Source organism: Rhopalosiphum padi, chromosome 1 (genome assembly GCF_020882245.1).
Source record: "Rhopalosiphum padi isolate XX-2018 chromosome 1, ASM2088224v1, whole genome shotgun sequence".
Lineage (NCBI taxonomy): Eukaryota > Metazoa > Arthropoda > Insecta > Hemiptera > Aphididae > Rhopalosiphum > Rhopalosiphum padi.
In genome coordinates, this window is record NC_083597.1 from 23,713,742 (window position 1) to 23,731,491 (window position 17,750).

Genomic DNA, 17,750 nt, shown 5'->3' on the forward strand with positions numbered 1-17,750 from the left:
TTTATAATAAATTCAAAACTTAGTCTCAGTATTGATATCTTATTTGTTTATATCAAAATAGTATTTTGTTAGAAATATATATACATATAATATTAAATACTTGATTGATGTCTATATGTATTCAAAATTATAAAAATAAATATCATGACAATAAGAATTATTCATAAGGAAGTTAGTGAATTTGTTAAAAATGAAGTTAAACTCATCCCTATAGTAAATAAAATGATAAAATATAAGTGATAATTGAGTTTTATCTTATGAACTTTTTACAATTAGTATTTAATATATAAAAACCAATTTAAAACTACAAAATATTATGTTTAAATATAAAATTATATTGAATTTAAAAATGTATTTTTTTAATGTGTATATTTTCGTTATATCTTTGCAGAAACAATGGAAAGACATTGCCGAAAAATATGTTTGAACAGGACAACATAAACATTTATGGTCATAGTTATGTAGAACTATCAATACCTGTCAATATAATATAATACCTTAAAAGTGTACAATTGAATATAAATGTCTTGAAAATAGAATTAAGTAATGAGATATTAAAGTTTTGATTTTTTCTTACCTAAAAAATGTTATATTGTATTCACAGTTTAAATCCTCAATCAAAAAACTAGTTTTCACATATTGGATGTTAAGCCTCTGGTGATATAAAATTTGCCTATTGGCTATTATAACCATAGTATTGTGTGGGCGTGTGGTTAATAAATTTTCAGTTTTCATTAGTTCCTACTTTCCTAGCTTCGCTGTAATGGTTTAATTATTTGTTGACAAAAATTGTACAAGGGGATGTGTAAACTGGAACAAAGTAGTTTTAGCTGTATTAAGTAATATTATTTATGTAGAACATGATGTGACCAAAAATTTAATGGTACACACTAGGGGTTTTATTTCTAAATATACGATCTCCATATTCACTAAATTAAATTAAATTAAACTTAATCACAGGAGATTAAATTCTTTAAACTAAATGTAATTTTCAAACTTAAAAATATATTGAAATTTGATTATTTTGCTTGACAATAGTGAGTTATTCAAATTCAGCGCTGAAAATGGAAAATTGTACACTTTGAAATTCTACCATTCTTATTATCTATGGAAAATGGAAATATAAATTTGTATACTAAACAATTGATATAGAGATAATATATTTTTAATTAATTGAATAATTAATTTAAAAAAAATAATTCCATGTTATTTTCTTGAATCTTTGTCTAAAATCTAGTTTTAAAGATAAGAATATTCCTAAAATAATAAACGAAAAAACAATTTCAATCAAATAGGAAAAAAAGAAATTAATCTTTTCTACGACGTTTATCACGATCTTGTTGTTGTGGTTGAGACCTTTTAGATGCATGCTTGGCTTGAGTTAAGAACTGATCCAAACCAAATGGATCCTCTTCTTGTTGATGTTTTTCAAATTGAACTGGACCAGATCGACCACTAGCTTTAGGATCACGATCTGTTCCACTAAATTCTTTATTTGGCACAAACCTAAATAAAAGCAAAAATTATAATTTTATGGAAGACAAGACAATAAAAGTTAAATTATGTCTTTAGATTTAGCTGATTAAAAATGTCAGGATTTTAAATAAAACGTTTGTTTGAGAATCAAATCAATTTTCCTATACCAGGAAAAAAATAAAATAAAATTGTTATAACTTAAAGCAGGATGTAGAATATTCTTTTTTATAAAATAGCTGTTCATCTATACATTTTTAGTAACATGGTCTATGTTTCTTCAAACCCTCTTAATAAAATAGACTCGATTTTTCTTCTGAATAATTGCCACCGAGAAAAGATTTTAATGACAAAAACAAACTAACTTGTTAAGAATTTTTAATTTTCCAACATTAAAAACTTCTGTGAAGAAAATAGTTCAGAAGTCAAACAATCAAGCACATATCCAGGATCAATTTTCAGGGAGGGGGGGTTCAACCCCTAAAACTTCCCTTTTATATGGGCCTCCAAACAATATAACTAACTGATTCTGCAGAAATGTCACTTTTTATAGAGTTTGAAGAAACTTATCACAAAAATGTATGGGGACAAACAGTGGTTATAATATAAAAAATAGTTAAATCTTACTGTGGGAAAATTACAACATTTTAATGCAATTTTTTTTTCTTAGCATAGGGAAACTAACCCTTTGAATATTCCTTATAAAACTAAGAAAAGCTTCTAACACAGTTAAAATTAAAATTTTTCTAATATTAATAAACAATATTATTGTTTTATAAAAATTCATAATTCATGAAATACACAAAATTGCATTAGCAGCTTTGAATTATTCATTTTTGGAATCTCTTAAATTAAAGCTTCATTGAATATTTAATATTATTAAATATAAATTATTAATTAAGTATTTTAACCATATAATACCACACTCACCTATTTGTCTTAGCAATTTTGTCTAAATCATCACCATACACTTCTTTATCAATATTAGCAGATGGGCGATAAATATGTTGAGCCAAAGAGCTATTTCCACGCCAAGGTTTATCATACACATTATATTCTTCATCATCACCAAAACCGGTATCCATACCTGCTGTTGTATTAAGCAAACGTTGATCGTACTGAGTATCTCCTGTTTTTCTAGTAATTGCTGGAAGTCCAAGAGCAATTTGTTCGCTAATATCTCGATCTCGCAATACTTTGTTTTTACGGCTGTCAGCATTTCTAGCAAGGTTTCGATCACGAGCTCTGTCTTTTTGACGTTCTAAACGTAATTGATCACGCTCACGAGATTCATCATTTTTAGCAGATCCAGGAAGCCGAATACCTGCTCTTTCTTCTCTGGCTTTTTGAGCCATTGCTCTAAGATGTTCTTCTTTCTTTTCCTTTTCTTTTTGTGCCATTTTCTTTTCTAACTGAGCTCTCATTTCAACAGCTTCTCTGGCTTTACGATCTGCTATGTATAAAGCCTCTGCCAGCTTAGCAAATTTTTCATTTATATGATTTTGTTGTAAACCTCGACCATCAGCAGCTAATCTTTTATCTAATGGAATTGTATAACCTTTAGCATTTTTCCAATTGGAGATACATGGAGGAATTTTCCATTCTTTCTGTTCCTTAACAGATGTCTTTCTAGTGGGGGAATGCATTAAAGGTGCAGGAGGTGATGGAGGACCTCTAGGTATTTTTTTATTTATTTTGAATTTTGGTGGTTCCATTGGATCTTTCTGAGCCTCTACTAATCTTACTACACGTTGTTTTGATCCGGAATTGTATTCTTTTCCTTGTTCGGTAGGGGTATAACGAAACCATTGTACAGGAGCCTAATCATAAATATTGTGTAAATAAAAATATCTGTAAAATAAGATAGTAAATTCATAAAAATGAAGAACATTTTAACTTACAGGTTTATCTGCCGCCCGTACTGGTAATGCAGCCGAAACTTTAGAATTAGTCAACTTTTCCAGAGCTGCTCTTGTTTTTTCAGTGATGTCTGCAACTTCTTCTGAATCAGGCTTTTGCAAAGAAGGATCATCTTCATTTATCACCTCAGATGGAAGCATATCAGATAGTTTTGAATAAATCACTTTATCTTTTCTTTGACCTTGACGAGCAATCATATCATATTTAACTTTACCATCAGAAGTTAACTGTAATGCAAGAGCATTTGAAACAGATTCTTTATTTTCTTTTCCCATATTCAATGGATATTGCGCAACTTGGATTTCTGGAAAAGCACCACCATCACCAAAATCCTAGATAAAAAAAATTGTTATTTTAATAAAAATGTACTGTATACATTAATTGAATTCTAAAAAAAAGTATCTTAATCAAAAGAAAATTGCTTAAGAGGACGACATCAAACCCTCGTATGTTATTTCCGTCTTAATAAAATGTACGTATTTTCAATTTATGTTTTTAGTTTAAATATTAGATTGAATTAATCTATAATCAACTTAAAGCCAAGAATATTAGTTGTGTTCTCTCATTAGTTTATTATGATACTATAATTTGTAAGTGAATTATGAGTATTTTTAAAAATTAATATTATACAAACGCACAACATTTGAACTACTGAACATATATTTTGGTACGGTACACATTAATAAGATGGAAACAACACATATGGGTACAAAGTTCTCTTAACAATTAGTAGTTGATGATCTTTGAAAACAAGATTTAAAAAAAAATTAAATCTGTATTTATTTTTACTGGTTAATAATTTAATATATAAATTTAACCAAATAAAGTTTACAATAATTGAACGTATTAAAACTATTATTTTCAAAAGTACTATACAATGACAACCACGATGCCATGTAACTGCAATTTGGTAATGTAATTTTGTTCTATACCATTAATATAATATAATATATTATGTCTATGTTCTATATTGATGGATTTGATAAAGGATTGACCAAGACTAGTAAACAAATATCAACCCTTGTGTACAAAATTAAAATTATACATTTATATAGATTATCTAATGTATTTTAGGGAATAACATGTTTTATACAACACGTATATTTTATTTAGTTTGTATAAATGAAAAATATTATTTTGAAGTACAAAATTTGCTATATAAATAAGATTTTAACAACTATTCGTACTTAGTTACTTGAGCATTAATTAAACATATTAATATTATTTATAAAATTGTAACCAATGATAATATAACACATTAGTACAACACAAAACTACATTACAATATTTTAAGATTTACTTCAACAGTCCTTGGTACCCATCCATTTCTGTTTCCATATGGTGGAATTTTTACAGCGTACACTTCAAAAGTATTGGTTTTCTCAGCAAGTGTTTCGTTAGCTTCGTCATCTTCTTCTAAATCTTGGAGGAATTGTGTGGGTGCTGGTAATACACTGAGGAATTATAAATTAATATACATATATAAATTAATAAACTGGTTTTTGACTTTTGAGCAACAGAGCAAATAAACCATATTTGTACTTACCTAAATAGGGACATTATGTAGTCTAATGTCTCATAAAAACAGAAGTGATTATTAACACGAATCCACAAACGGCACAAACCACAAAGGAGACAGGACTTCAATAGGCTAGATAGTAGTCAGTTACAGATTTGAGATTTTTATGACACTGACACTCAGTGACACGTGCAACATGCACTAACGCATAAGTTTAATACATTATGTTATTATAATATATTATATGAAATATCTTTAGTTCAATATCAATGATGAACACGGGACACTGATTGAATATTTTCCTATTTTTTTAATAATAACGATAATAAAGAAATTGAAGGGGCGGGGCGGGGCCAGCCATTAATAAGGAAATCCTCACGTAGAACAATAATATAGACGTTTATGTATTGAACATTGCCAAATCGTATGATAAGTTGCCTATAGTATGTCCCTCATCAAAATTATATCCAGACGTAGATATCCTGTTCAAATTATTAAATACTCGATATCATAAACTCTAGGGCCTAGAATCTATAGGCAGCGCTATAATATGATTTATAAAATTTATTATTTCAAAGTTACGATTTCATTTGTAAGGGAAAACGGGAATTTTCACTAAATTCAACTATGGTTTTTAGTGTTACTCGAAAACGAATAACTGTGGATACTTGAAATATTCATTAAAAGTTTAAATTATAATTTTATACTTATGATCAAATTTTCAAAATATTTCCATCATTTTTAAGTATCACTGAATGAGAAATAATCAATTATTCACTGGGTAGAAATACTTAATTGGTTAACTTTTCAATTAAAATATATCTATCTTTTTTTTTTTTATAAGCATTTAAATTTAGAATTTTGACAAGATTCATAAAAATTGCAAAGTAATTGTATTAAAAAAAACTTAAATGAATAGGTTTTTGTAAGTTTAATTCTAGTAATATCCATTATAACATGAAACAAGTTTCTGCAATTTCATTCATTACAATTTTGATAAGGGTTTTGAAATTTGAAAAGAATTTTTTTTTATATTATTATTTTGAAATGTTGTCAGTCAAAAAAATTGTGCGCTAACAGGTACATTATGATTTATGACTCATGTGAATAACTATGATTGAGTAACTATATGTTCTTAAGAAATATCTTATCAATGCTTCTCTAATTATGTAAACATTATTGAAACACGTAATTAACAAACAATGGTACAAGAAAACACGTAGATATTTTTTTTACAATCCTTAAATATTGTATAGACCAGATAACATTTATCCGATTGAACAAATGTTGTCATGTTCTTTTAAATCAAGATTCATTCATAAAATTTGTAAGCACTAAGTTAGCTGTGTCCCGTTAGATTTTAGTTATACATTTTTTTTTTTAATTAAGACACTTAAATTTTTTGGTGAGATTTCCTCTATGCACAAAAACATTATTTCTAATGGAATTTTATCATTTTTTCTTTTAGAAACAAATTCTTTAATTAGAATAATAGTATTGTAAATGTTTTTGTACACAGAGGACATTGACAATTTTGTTAGCTTATTAATGCAGAACAAGATACAAAAAATTCTGAACAAAATATTAATAGATTTAATGATAAACAAGTTCTTTAGTAAAACTAATTCTGAAATAAACAGAATTACCTGTACGTTTTAGTGGACTGTTATACAAATTTTAATATTATGCTGAAAAAACATTAATGCATTAATGATAAATAAATTTCAAGTTGTTCAAGAGAAATGTTCATTTTTAAATATCTACTAGAAGGTTGTTTTTATAAAAATACAAACTAGAAAGTAATAATTATTTTATTTACACTTAGAGCACCAAATGAATTAAAATTTATTAGTCAACAATTTTACTTGAGTCTTCTAAATAAAGTTTAAAATATATAACAATAAAATAATATTAAATATAATATTACAAATATGGAAGACTAACAATAATAATACAAATTCTTTTATGTCAATATATAATATTAAAGGACCAGTTTAATATATATTTTATATATTAGATTAGAATTATACTCTTATTATTAACCTGTTTTCCTTAAGGTAACTTTTTGTAAAATAGTCATTGCAAATGTTCAGAACACATCAGTTTCTCGAACTTTTTTTGTTTCTTTTGTTTTTCGTCTTAACGAGGACTGTTGTATGTGGTAATATTTGAACTTATCTTCGGGTATTTCTAACAATATGAGCTATTAGAACAGAAAACGGGGAAATTATAGAAATATTTTTAACTAAAAAAATATCAATAAGACATAATCAAATATAAGGGTAAAGATACCTTTTTAATAATTCTCTCTTCCTCAAGCATATGTAATGGTGGATTTCGCAAGGCTTCTAAAGTTTCACACATGGTAGGAAAACGTTTTTTGAGATCTGAATATGATTTTTCTGGTAATGATATTTTAATCATTATTAAACCCATTTTGAAAAATGCTTTAATGCCTACAATTAATAAAGAAAATAAAATTCAATTTATAAGAAGATTTTAAAATTATTTACCATCAAATAAAAATATATCCCAAAACCTCAACAAAGTGGGCCATGGCAATGTTCTTGTGAAAGCACATAAAAACCATTCAGTCATATACATAATTGGATCAATGCATTGCTTTTTCTAAAAAATAAAATATATTATATTATAATAAACACAAATCATACATTATTAAGATGTAAAATGATACACTCACCAAAAGTTTGTAAATTTTTGGCTCACGTTCTTTTAACAATGCAAAAAGTATGTTACCATCTCTAATCAATGTTTCCTAAAAATAAAATAAATACATTAAATTAAACAATGCTCTTTTGAAACATAGCTATAGTTAAAAACGTTCAGTTACCATTCCTGGACTATAGTAATCACTAAGGTAATCGTCACAAATTGCTACAAAACACCAAAATGCTTGCTCAGCTGGCATGTGCATGAGAAGAAATGCAGCAATTGGAGCTTGTGCTTGACAATATCCAATTACAGGGTTTAATATTGTATACGCTTTGAGAACATTGAATAATTCTTTTTGGCTGTTGAATAAAAACACTTAACTAATATTAAATGTTATTAAAATTTTATAAATGTTTATTAGAATTTACCCTGTTCCATCGTTGTCAACAAACATCTCATGATATGGGAACTGTCGATGTAGATCTTTTTTTATGTCTTCAATCCATTTACGATCTCCTGGCTGGTCACATAGCTTAAAATAGAAATTTTTCTTTTGGTCCAACAATTTATTTGCTTTAGTTAAATACAACCAAGCTCTGGGCCTGATCGATTGAGGTATTCCTTTTCTACATCTGTTTTGTACCTAAAAAAAAAACTTTGTTAAGATAAAATGTTTAAAATATGTACAAGTACCATTATTATTTTAAATGTTATTACTTTTTTAAAATTCCTAATCATTTGTTTATCCCAATTGGCAGTCATATTAAGCCATTTTCGTTCACGTTCTATTGTTTTGTTAGCTGATATCATGTGTTTCCTACAATCAAACATTTTGTTATAAAAATTTCACACAGCAATGAGATAAAATGTAGGTATGTATTCAAGATTTATGTAGAAAGTATAGAAAATGTTCTCACACATGGAACAGGGAGGAGTTAAGAGCAAGCCAAATATACTTCCTTTAAAGTTTAAACATAAGTGTAACTAGTGAACTATAATGTTGTTTTCATGCAATACCCATAAATGCATAATTATATTGAATCAAACAGGAAGTACGCAATGCACACACTGTAGCATAACAAATAGCTAGGATGACCAAAAGAGGATTTAACTTCCTGTGTTCAATATTTTTTAAACTATTGTCAATATACAATATTGCAAGTATATAGTTGTATAATATATACAAACCTGATTTGACTGTAAATTAAAATCTTTCAAATTGGGATTGTCAAAATTATATGTTACGGAATTTTTAAAATATAGCACATTTTTTTTTTTTTATAATCTCATAAGTCAGACATAATAAATTTTACATGATTATATTTATTATCATATTTTATATTATTGTGTTTGATTAGTTATTTTTATGAAACTTTCACAATGATAAAGAAAGTTTAAGAATTCTATTTAGATGTCTATGAGTGTCAACATTGATTTCACAATAATAATCAAGGTGTGGTCAATACAATACAAAACAATCTATAACACATCACACTTAGCTCTTACTGTAATTTGTTTCATTTAAATAATAATGATTATGATAATTATATTTTTATTTATTAGATAGGTATTATTTTAAAGGTGGTCTATAACATAATGTGACTTAATGCAATAAATTTCATTCAATTTAAAAGAAATTATGAGTAGTATTAAAATAATATTTTTAGATTTATAAACAATAATTATCTTTTGTTATCACATCTTATGTTATGTATTTAAATTATTGTTATCCATTTACAGAAAAAGAAAATAATTATACTTAATTGACTTGTTAATAAAAAAATATTGAAATGATGATTATTATAAGAAAACTATGTATAAAACATGCAATTATTCCAAAATTCTTTATAATAATTATAATAGATTATGTCATTAGTTATTATAAACCACAAAAGCCATAGGTCATGTACATTGTACACAATTTAAAATTAATATCAAAATGTAAAATGGTCTCACTATACTGATAGGTGATCAAGCACTTACGATTCGTTGAGGTATTGGGCACCACCTAGGAAACCATGTCTGTCAGGCACTGTTGATACTACTGAACCATTGGGAGCCAGCGATGAGCTGGCATCTGAGTAGTTGTCTTCGTCGTTGTCGACATATTGGTTTTCCATTTTGTTCACAGAGAACGGACTAGCCGCTTTCATATTATTATAATATTATTTCGTGTAATACACGAATCCAAACGACTTGTACAGGTAAGACTTACTACAATTATTATCGAGCTGTAGATACTCAGGTTTTGCAAACTGTCATTAACATAGGTGCTTTTAAGTTTGCCAAGATGTTGTGATCTTCGAACACGATACCTACTAACACCACAAAACCATAAACAACAAACAGCAGTGTGCGGTTAGTTAATAACAATATATTATGATTTAATATCCGTCGATGGAATATTATGATAAATAATATTATTAAACAACAGTAATTTACGCACTGCACTCGCACGGCGCGGCGTGTCGGACATAAGCGTAACGCGCGTCTGGCGAAAGATCGGTAGTGGCGGGCTGTGCGTGCACAGCTTTCTGTTTAGTCCATCGCACGCAGCAGAAGATAACAGAACGATTAAAGTACCCACGATCGACGAGTGGTGGCGATGATTACGAATGCAGAATAACGCGAACGATTCTGAGTTTTCTTATTTTTCTCGGTATTTTTTCTTCGTTGATAAAGGCTGTTGCGGTGGTCGGCATTTGATAATGATAATAAAAATAACATTAATATCGGCCGTTCGCCAAGGCCGATGGAAAGAAGTGATGGATCCGGGCTCGAGCAAACAACAACTCACGAAAGACCGTGCAAAGCTACTGATACGACACGACTGGCGATTGCCGATTGGCGACTGCCCAGCGAAGTCTGGAGTGGCGCGGCAGAGTGAAGTGTAAATCGTCGAGCAGAGTGAGCGGCCCGAGCGGAGCGGGGAACAGCTGCTGTGGTGGCGGTAACTGGCGGACCAGCGTGGACAAATATTAAATACGCAATTTATAAGAAAAACGTGTCATTTGCAGGCTTACGATATCGTTTTACTTGTTTTCGTAGTGCGGTGGTCGACCCTACCCATATTAGTAGATAATTATTATAATATTATAATTTTATAATGTCAATACTGATGAGTGATGATACTGTTAAATGTTAATATCGCCTTCGCATAGCGCGTGGCGAATTCCAGTGCGGCTCACGGCGACAAGCCAAAAATATCCGCACCGTCGTTTTTAAAAATAACATAGGCCGCGCTATTTTTATATTTTTGTTATTTGTTAGTCGTCTCGTGATTATTTCATTCAACTGCGGTTACGTAATGCTTATGACGCACCTATCCACCTAACTACCTTATTGTTATTTATTACATTTTAGACAACATTGAATATAGTACGTAAAGCGCTCACTGCGTCAGTTACTCATTAGTTCATTACGAATGTTACCGATAAATGATAAATTAAATATTAATTGTGCTAGTTAGTCAATAGTCGGGCTAGTACTTGCGGTCCTTCCAAAAGATTGCTGTTTCCGGTAAGTTCGTTGAAAATTGAAATCGTTGACATTCCGATTGCTAACACTTGAATGTAGCCGGCGGAAGGCCAAGCAGTGATATTCACGTTAGATAGCCAGGATGATAGTAACCCCAGAGCCGTTGTTATTTGTATGTTTTAAATATTTATGTTTTAATAATTAATTTAATATAGGTTGAAATGTAGTTATTTTAATGAAATATTAATAAATATCTCATGAATAATGACAAAAAACCGTTACCTATGTGAAGTAAGTGTACTTATAAAAACCAAAATATTATATATTATATGATTATTTAATTTTAAAACTTAGCTGATTAGTGATTAATAAGCAATTTATAACAGATTTAATTAGGATGACATTAGAGAATTGATCTTCAACATGGGAAAAATATGCACAAAAGTGATTTTTTTTTTTGTCTTCTTTTTTAATAGAGCCATTTGAAAACGAGAAAATGTGTAGAACAATAATAGTGACAGAAATAACAGGATTCACTACTCTTCACTACTCAGGTTGGAAAGGGTATACGAGGGGCTGTGATTAAGCTCTAACTTAAACACTTGATTCTGTTGAAAATTATGACCCATCCGTAGCTTATTGAAGTATATCAGTATATGTTTTGAATTTATGATAACAATTATGGCTCGTGGCGACTAAGTGTCAAAAGTTTATGTTGCGATTTAAACCATATTTACCACACACGACACACTCCACTTACTAATAATACTTTGGTCTATGGCAGTGGTGCGCTACCTTTTTTGATCCACGACCCTCAAAATTATTTATTTTGATGATACGACCCCCTTCATACCTACATTATGTAGGTAAGTGTATAATATACGAGTATATTTGCTTAATGGTCTTTATAAGTACACAAAAATGTTATTAATGTAAATTAAATCGTTAATTTTAGGTAATTTATTAATTTATTGTTGACTCCCACATTGCGCACTACTAGTCCATGATTAATGGTTATATTAGAATTATTATCTTCTGTAGTTCTGCGCCCTGTTAAGAGGATGTCACACCCGAATGTATTGTCTCCGTCTTACACTCTTACACACGTACGACATGGACAAAACGCGTTTACGCAGTCTGAGTAGAACTCGCTAAATTTTGGTTCTAGTCGTTCTAGAGTAAATAATATACCTATATTATAAAATTAAAAGATGACAATATTTTTGAGGGTAAGACAATAAGTTTTTTTCATTATTCCCAATATAACGTTCATTATATCGTTTATAAATAACGTAAATTTCAACATTTTTAAATAACCTTTACAAAATTTCAATTAAAAAAAAGAACTCATCGCCTTGCCCTCCAAAATATTATCATCTTTTAATTAAGAAATAGTCTATTCTATAATCAATGCTACCAAAACCATGTAACATAAGTCACGACCGTAGCCGCAACAGGTTGATATAAGGATCGATGACACAGGTAGGCAAATATTTAAGGCCTGAAACTATGGTTGAATGGAAATGTTAAGAAAATTTACTAAAGAGGAGTTAACTTTTGCCAGTTTTTGTCTAACACATACGTTGCAAAACTTGTAACGTACCTATCAATTTTTCATTGATCAGAATAAATTTCATGTTGTTAGTTTTAGTATATTAAAGTAAATTAACCTATTCTAACTTAAAGTTAGGAATACCTATGTAAAATATTACAATTTAAAAATGGTTAAAATAATAATTCTAAATGTAGGCTCTAATAACTTGCGTGTTTTAACGAAAAAAAAATATTATGTAATAAAAAAATTAAAATATGGTTAAATAACAATAATGTAAAAATAGATTAGTACCCATGAGGCAGTGGCCATTGCCCCCCCCCCATCGCCTGTATCAACTTAATATAAAAATGAACTGTTATTGTAAATAATTGTTGATTATGTTTTTTTAGTACTTTGGGTGTGCCCTCCCCATTTTAAAATTCTGGCTACGCTATACTGGTATAAGAGTAGTGTTTTATTGAAATATGGAACTAAAGTTTTTCTTATGGTAGTTTAAGGTCAATCATAGTAAAGAGCAATAAAGAAATATTTTTAATTATCATCCTTTAAAACAAAAATTGTAAATCTTTGCAGTTAGAAGAGGTAATTTGATTAAACGGTAATACAAATTCGTATATAATATGCGATAAGCGGCGTTCAGACAATTAGAACTTTCAAAGTCTGAACACAATATTTATTTTTTAAATGGAATTTTTCACTTTTATACAATGTTGTCCAAAGTAATTTTTAACAATAGCCAATAAGGTACACGCGTATAGTTTGCGCATTTTTTTTTTTTATCGATGTAATAAAAAATGTAATTCTGATTTTATTAGACGAAAACATTAGCTACATATATTATATGGCATAATATGGTAATCGACAATGAAATAACGCATATTATACACTTTAGGGGCTGCAACTTGCAGGAAGTTAACATCAACATGAATTCATACCTCGAAAATCCACACCACCGCCACGCCGTTTTCATTCTACCGCTTTCCCCCCTCGACTGGCGTATGGATCAAGGCATATAATACTAATCATTACAAATGTACAACTCCGATAAATTATATAATTGCGGTTTTTGTTAATTCGACAGCCATGGTCATTGGTCGTGTGATATTAGGTATATTATATTCACGATATCTACATCAATGTATTCGCGGGCATATACACATCCGACAGCATAATAATAATAAGTTAGGTGGTTTCCTGGCATATATAATTAGGACGCAATGAACGATTTCCAATAAATGTAGAATGTAAATATTTTCCGTTTGAATTTTGGTGATTTCAGAACATCACCACACGACTGCACGAGCGTCACGAGCCATGGTTTACAAGTGCAATTATAACGCGTGTATAACAATAACAATAAAACAAATTATTTATACATGAATGATATAAGAACACGCATAATATTCGTGTCATTGAGTTAATAATAAAACACGGTAATAAACGACGATATTCAAGTATTCAACGAGTTACGGAGGTGGAACGTGATATAATATTATAGTATAAATTTATTGTATCAAGTTTTTTATGCTTTTTTTTTGTTTTTTGATGATAACCGAAAGGTATCATTATGAATTCAATGTAAAGCGAAAATAAGAAACTTACCTAAATATTTTTAGTTAGATACCGCATATATGTTGCATTTATTTGACCACCTATTTTGTTTCGACTTAGCCGGCTATTTGCTGTTCATACTAAATAGTAAGTATTTATTAATAACATAACTTAATAAATTATGTAGGTATTAGTATTTAGTATAATATTTGTAAATAAATGTTTCTAAATTTACTTACTTAAAATATGTGACCCAATATTATCAAAAGTTATAAGAGGGTTCGGGATTTCTTGCATTTGCATGAAATGGAAATGGAGAAACTAAATATTAAATTTAAATTTGCATATTTTTGCATATTTCGTCATATTTTTGGAAAAGTGCATATTTGAGTAATTTTTAGCATATTTGTACATATTTTGCATTTTTTAAATTTGTATGTACGTACAATTGTCTGGAAAAATCCTTTTTGGAAAACATTCAAAAATATTTTTTTAAATAAATTAAGGTCGTAGTCTGTCGTATTTGACTAGTATGTCTATTTACGATACTTTCTTTGTCGCTTAAAAATCAACATTTTTATTGACAATATTGACAATTGTATATTGTTGTAGTAAAACCTAATATAATGACATCTACATTATAAACCGTACGACGAAATAAAAAACAGTATGCGTTCGTTCGTTAGTCACGATTTTGTACCTATCTAATTTTTAAATTTTTATTTTTATAATTATAATATGCTTTATATGTTTCAAAAACAAAATAAAAATGAGTTGCATATTTTGATGATTTTGACTGCATATTTCGATAATTTTAAGTGCAACAAGTTACAACAAGTGTTCAATTTCATAAATCTTTATTTATTTAAATATTAAAACAGTTACAGTATAAGGTTTATAAAGCTTCTTTCTATTAATTTTATAAATTTTAAGCTCAGCGGGAGTCGATAGATAGATATAATTATGAGTAGTAATCGCCAATTGGCGGAATTGATAAATTCCCCAATTTCAACATAATACACTTAATTATCGTCACTATTATATGTACTCGTATGTTGCTATTATAACCATAGTATAAATGATATTCCATGTAACAAAGTTATGGGAAATGAATTAATATTTTTCATGTGATTGTATATAATTAATGTATATAAATTTGCGTATAACATATAGAATATAAATATTTATTTTGTTTATTTATACAAGAAATATATGTAATCTGTCTCTATGGAATACTAAGAATGGTATGATTAAAAATGTTTGATATATGCAGTGCTTAATGCTTATACTTATATATTAAAAAAATAAATATATACGTCAGTCAAACTTTGAGGAGAGATGATTTTTTTAAAAATGTATTTTAATTTGAGTATGTATATTGTACATAATTTGTAATTGGTAATTAATATTCATCTATAGCAGATCACAACAAAATTAACGTTTAAGACGTTTGGTGGATTATCAGGAATTATGGAGACACCTATAGGTTGTTTATTACAAGTGGATTAGAGTGTGAGATTAGACGACTAGTATAGAAGCGTTTGTAAATAAATAGTTTAGCTTCTTCATGGACTGTTTTCAATTTGAGATTGAAATGAATTGTAGAAATGTTTAGGCGAGGGGCATTAATTAATTTCCATAGCGAAATATTTTGGAAAGTTTGAATGTTGTATTGGATGTTTTAAGTTTTTGCATTTCCCTTATAGTAGAAATACGTATTATATTAAACTATAATATACTATATAAATAACAATACTCGTTGTTTGGAAAAGTTCTTTGAAAACTAAAAGATATTTAGATACTTTAAATATTTATATGTATGAAGTAGAGTAACTAACAAGGTTTATATTCGGGAATGTCCCGAGTGAGTGTACCTATCTCATTTTTAATTTTACTTTTTTCATAGCCCAAATGCGTCCGTAGTTTTATCCACAAATTATATATTATAACAATTTATAATAGTCTAAGTACGTATTCGATCTGCAGTCCAAACTTTAAGAGACAGAACCAACAATTGAATATTATAATATTATAAAATAATATACTATAGTATAAATGTATAATTATATACGTATTTTTTACAGCAATGGTCAATGACTAGGAATTGGCAGTGGTGGGGGATACCACAATTCATTTTTATCTTTGATAATATCTGAGAACGACTAAAACTTATTTACGATCACTATAATATATACTTGTAACTTTTTTGTAAGTGTGAGTAATGAACTGATGTGTGAAGTAGTGCGATAATATAGACAAGTAGTTAAACGCTTACACGTGTTTTAAATTTCAAAAAATTTCAAAAAATATATGATTCAGTTATATACTAAAAATTAGTACATTTACCTAAACTTAAAATGTGTAAAAGATAGGTGTAGCTATGCCAAATTAATAAAATAATTAATAATAACCAAATATATCTGGGGTGAAGTCCGCAGTTTATTTTCTCATAGTGCACTTATGGTAACTTAAATTAACTGGACGCGTTCGGGCTACGTAAAATATACGATTTTAAAATACTTATTTTATTGAAGGCATTCGGATGATACCTTATTTCAGATGCACTTGGGACATTAAATAAGGATTATTTTAGGATGTATTTAGGGAACTACCACATTTTTTGTGGGTGAATAGAGGTAATATGGCTATTTTTTTTATTTTGTCTCATAAATTATAATACTTATTATAATTATGTAATCTAATTTATACGGTAAATTTTTTTTCTCTGTACCTACTTACTGAAAATGTTATGTTTTCATAAGTGAATACAGTGATGCTGATGTGTTCCAGGGTGATGAAATGTTTATATAGATATAAATATAGGTATTAAGTAATAAGTACAGTTTAAAACTATTATATTACGTCATATAATAATATTATTTAAGTAATTAATTAAATAATGAGGCAAAATTAGCAAATAACATTATACACATTTGCATAATTTTCCGCCACCACTTTTGCATAACAATTAGATACTGAAAACAAGCAGAGTAAGTTATAGGCCATTTACACCACTAGTTTGTAGAAACTACAAATATTTTACCAAAAAAGCGTACCTTTTCTCGAGAACATAATAATTGCTAGCTAAGTGATTTAATTATTTTAAATGGAACTTTTAGAAAATTTAAATTCAGAGTTTGGGATGTGATATAATATATATCAATGCAATTGTAATAATATCCTTAATTTATCCAACCCCTACACGTTTATTGGTAAATCCACTTTCGATTTTTGAGTTTTAAATGGCAATCCGTATATTTTCAATTTTCCAACCGGATTATTTAAACTTGATTTTTATACTTAAATATTGAATAATATTGAATGATTAATTTTCAATTAATAATAGCTCTTGTTATTGTATTAGATTTAACATAAGTCATAACTATATATTGACACCAATCACCTAAATTTATGTATTTATTACACTTATAAATTGTAGTTTATTTTATTGTGTATTTATAATTATTATTACTCACTTGGAAAATTACAACACAATATAGTACCGCGGATTTAATTTAAATTTTTAAATAAAATGTTTGAGCGTAAATATACTATACTACTATAGGTTAGTGAAAAAAGAAT

General features: G+C 28.4%; 2 protein-coding genes across 2 annotated transcripts; both read right to left on the bottom strand.

The window, feature by feature from the left end:
- Window positions 1-1,143: 1,143 nt before the first annotated feature.
- LOC132931091 (SNW domain-containing protein 1-like) lies at window positions 1,144-5,233 on the bottom strand. Its single transcript, XM_060997283.1, has 5 exons — window positions 4,940-5,233; window positions 4,694-4,847; window positions 3,375-3,725; window positions 2,404-3,293; window positions 1,144-1,506 (listed from the first exon to the last, which is right to left on the bottom strand). Exons 1-5 carry the CDS (start codon window positions 4,951-4,953, stop codon window positions 1,308-1,310), a joined length of 1,608 nt encoding a protein of 535 aa, XP_060853266.1. The 5' UTR covers window positions 4,954-5,233; the 3' UTR covers window positions 1,144-1,307.
- A 1,472-nt stretch (window positions 5,234-6,705) lies between these two features.
- LOC132931123 (TBC1 domain family member whacked) lies at window positions 6,706-10,578 on the bottom strand. Its single transcript, XM_060997285.1, has 9 exons — window positions 10,032-10,578; window positions 9,569-9,900; window positions 8,303-8,402; window positions 8,014-8,228; window positions 7,764-7,944; window positions 7,614-7,688; window positions 7,426-7,540; window positions 7,205-7,368; window positions 6,706-7,115 (listed from the first exon to the last, which is right to left on the bottom strand). Exons 2-9 carry the CDS (start codon window positions 9,736-9,738, stop codon window positions 7,002-7,004), a joined length of 1,134 nt encoding a protein of 377 aa, XP_060853268.1. The 5' UTR covers window positions 9,739-9,900; window positions 10,032-10,578; the 3' UTR covers window positions 6,706-7,001.
- Window positions 10,579-17,750: the final 7,172 nt, after the last annotated feature.

Excerpts from the sequence above, each read along its gene's own strand:
- LOC132931123 (XM_060997285.1), bottom strand. The coding sequence starts at position 9,738 with ATGAAAGCGGCTAGTCCGTTCTCTGTGAACAAAATGGAAAACCAATAT. Across the intron at positions 8,229-8,302 it reads TGATTAGGAATTTTAAAAAA|GTACAAAACAGATGTAGAAA; the intron begins GTAATAACATTT and ends TTTTTTTTTTAG. Across the intron at positions 7,541-7,613 it reads CAAAAATTTACAAACTTTTG|AAAAAGCAATGCATTGATCC; the intron begins GTGAGTGTATCA and ends TTTATTTTTTAG.
- LOC132931091 (XM_060997283.1), bottom strand. Across the intron at positions 3,294-3,374 it reads TACGGGCGGCAGATAAACCT|GCTCCTGTACAATGGTTTCG; the intron begins GTAAGTTAAAAT and ends ATTTATGATTAG. Across the intron at positions 1,507-2,403 it reads AAAATTGCTAAGACAAATAG|GTTTGTGCCAAATAAAGAAT; the intron begins GTGAGTGTGGTA and ends GCTTTTATTTAG.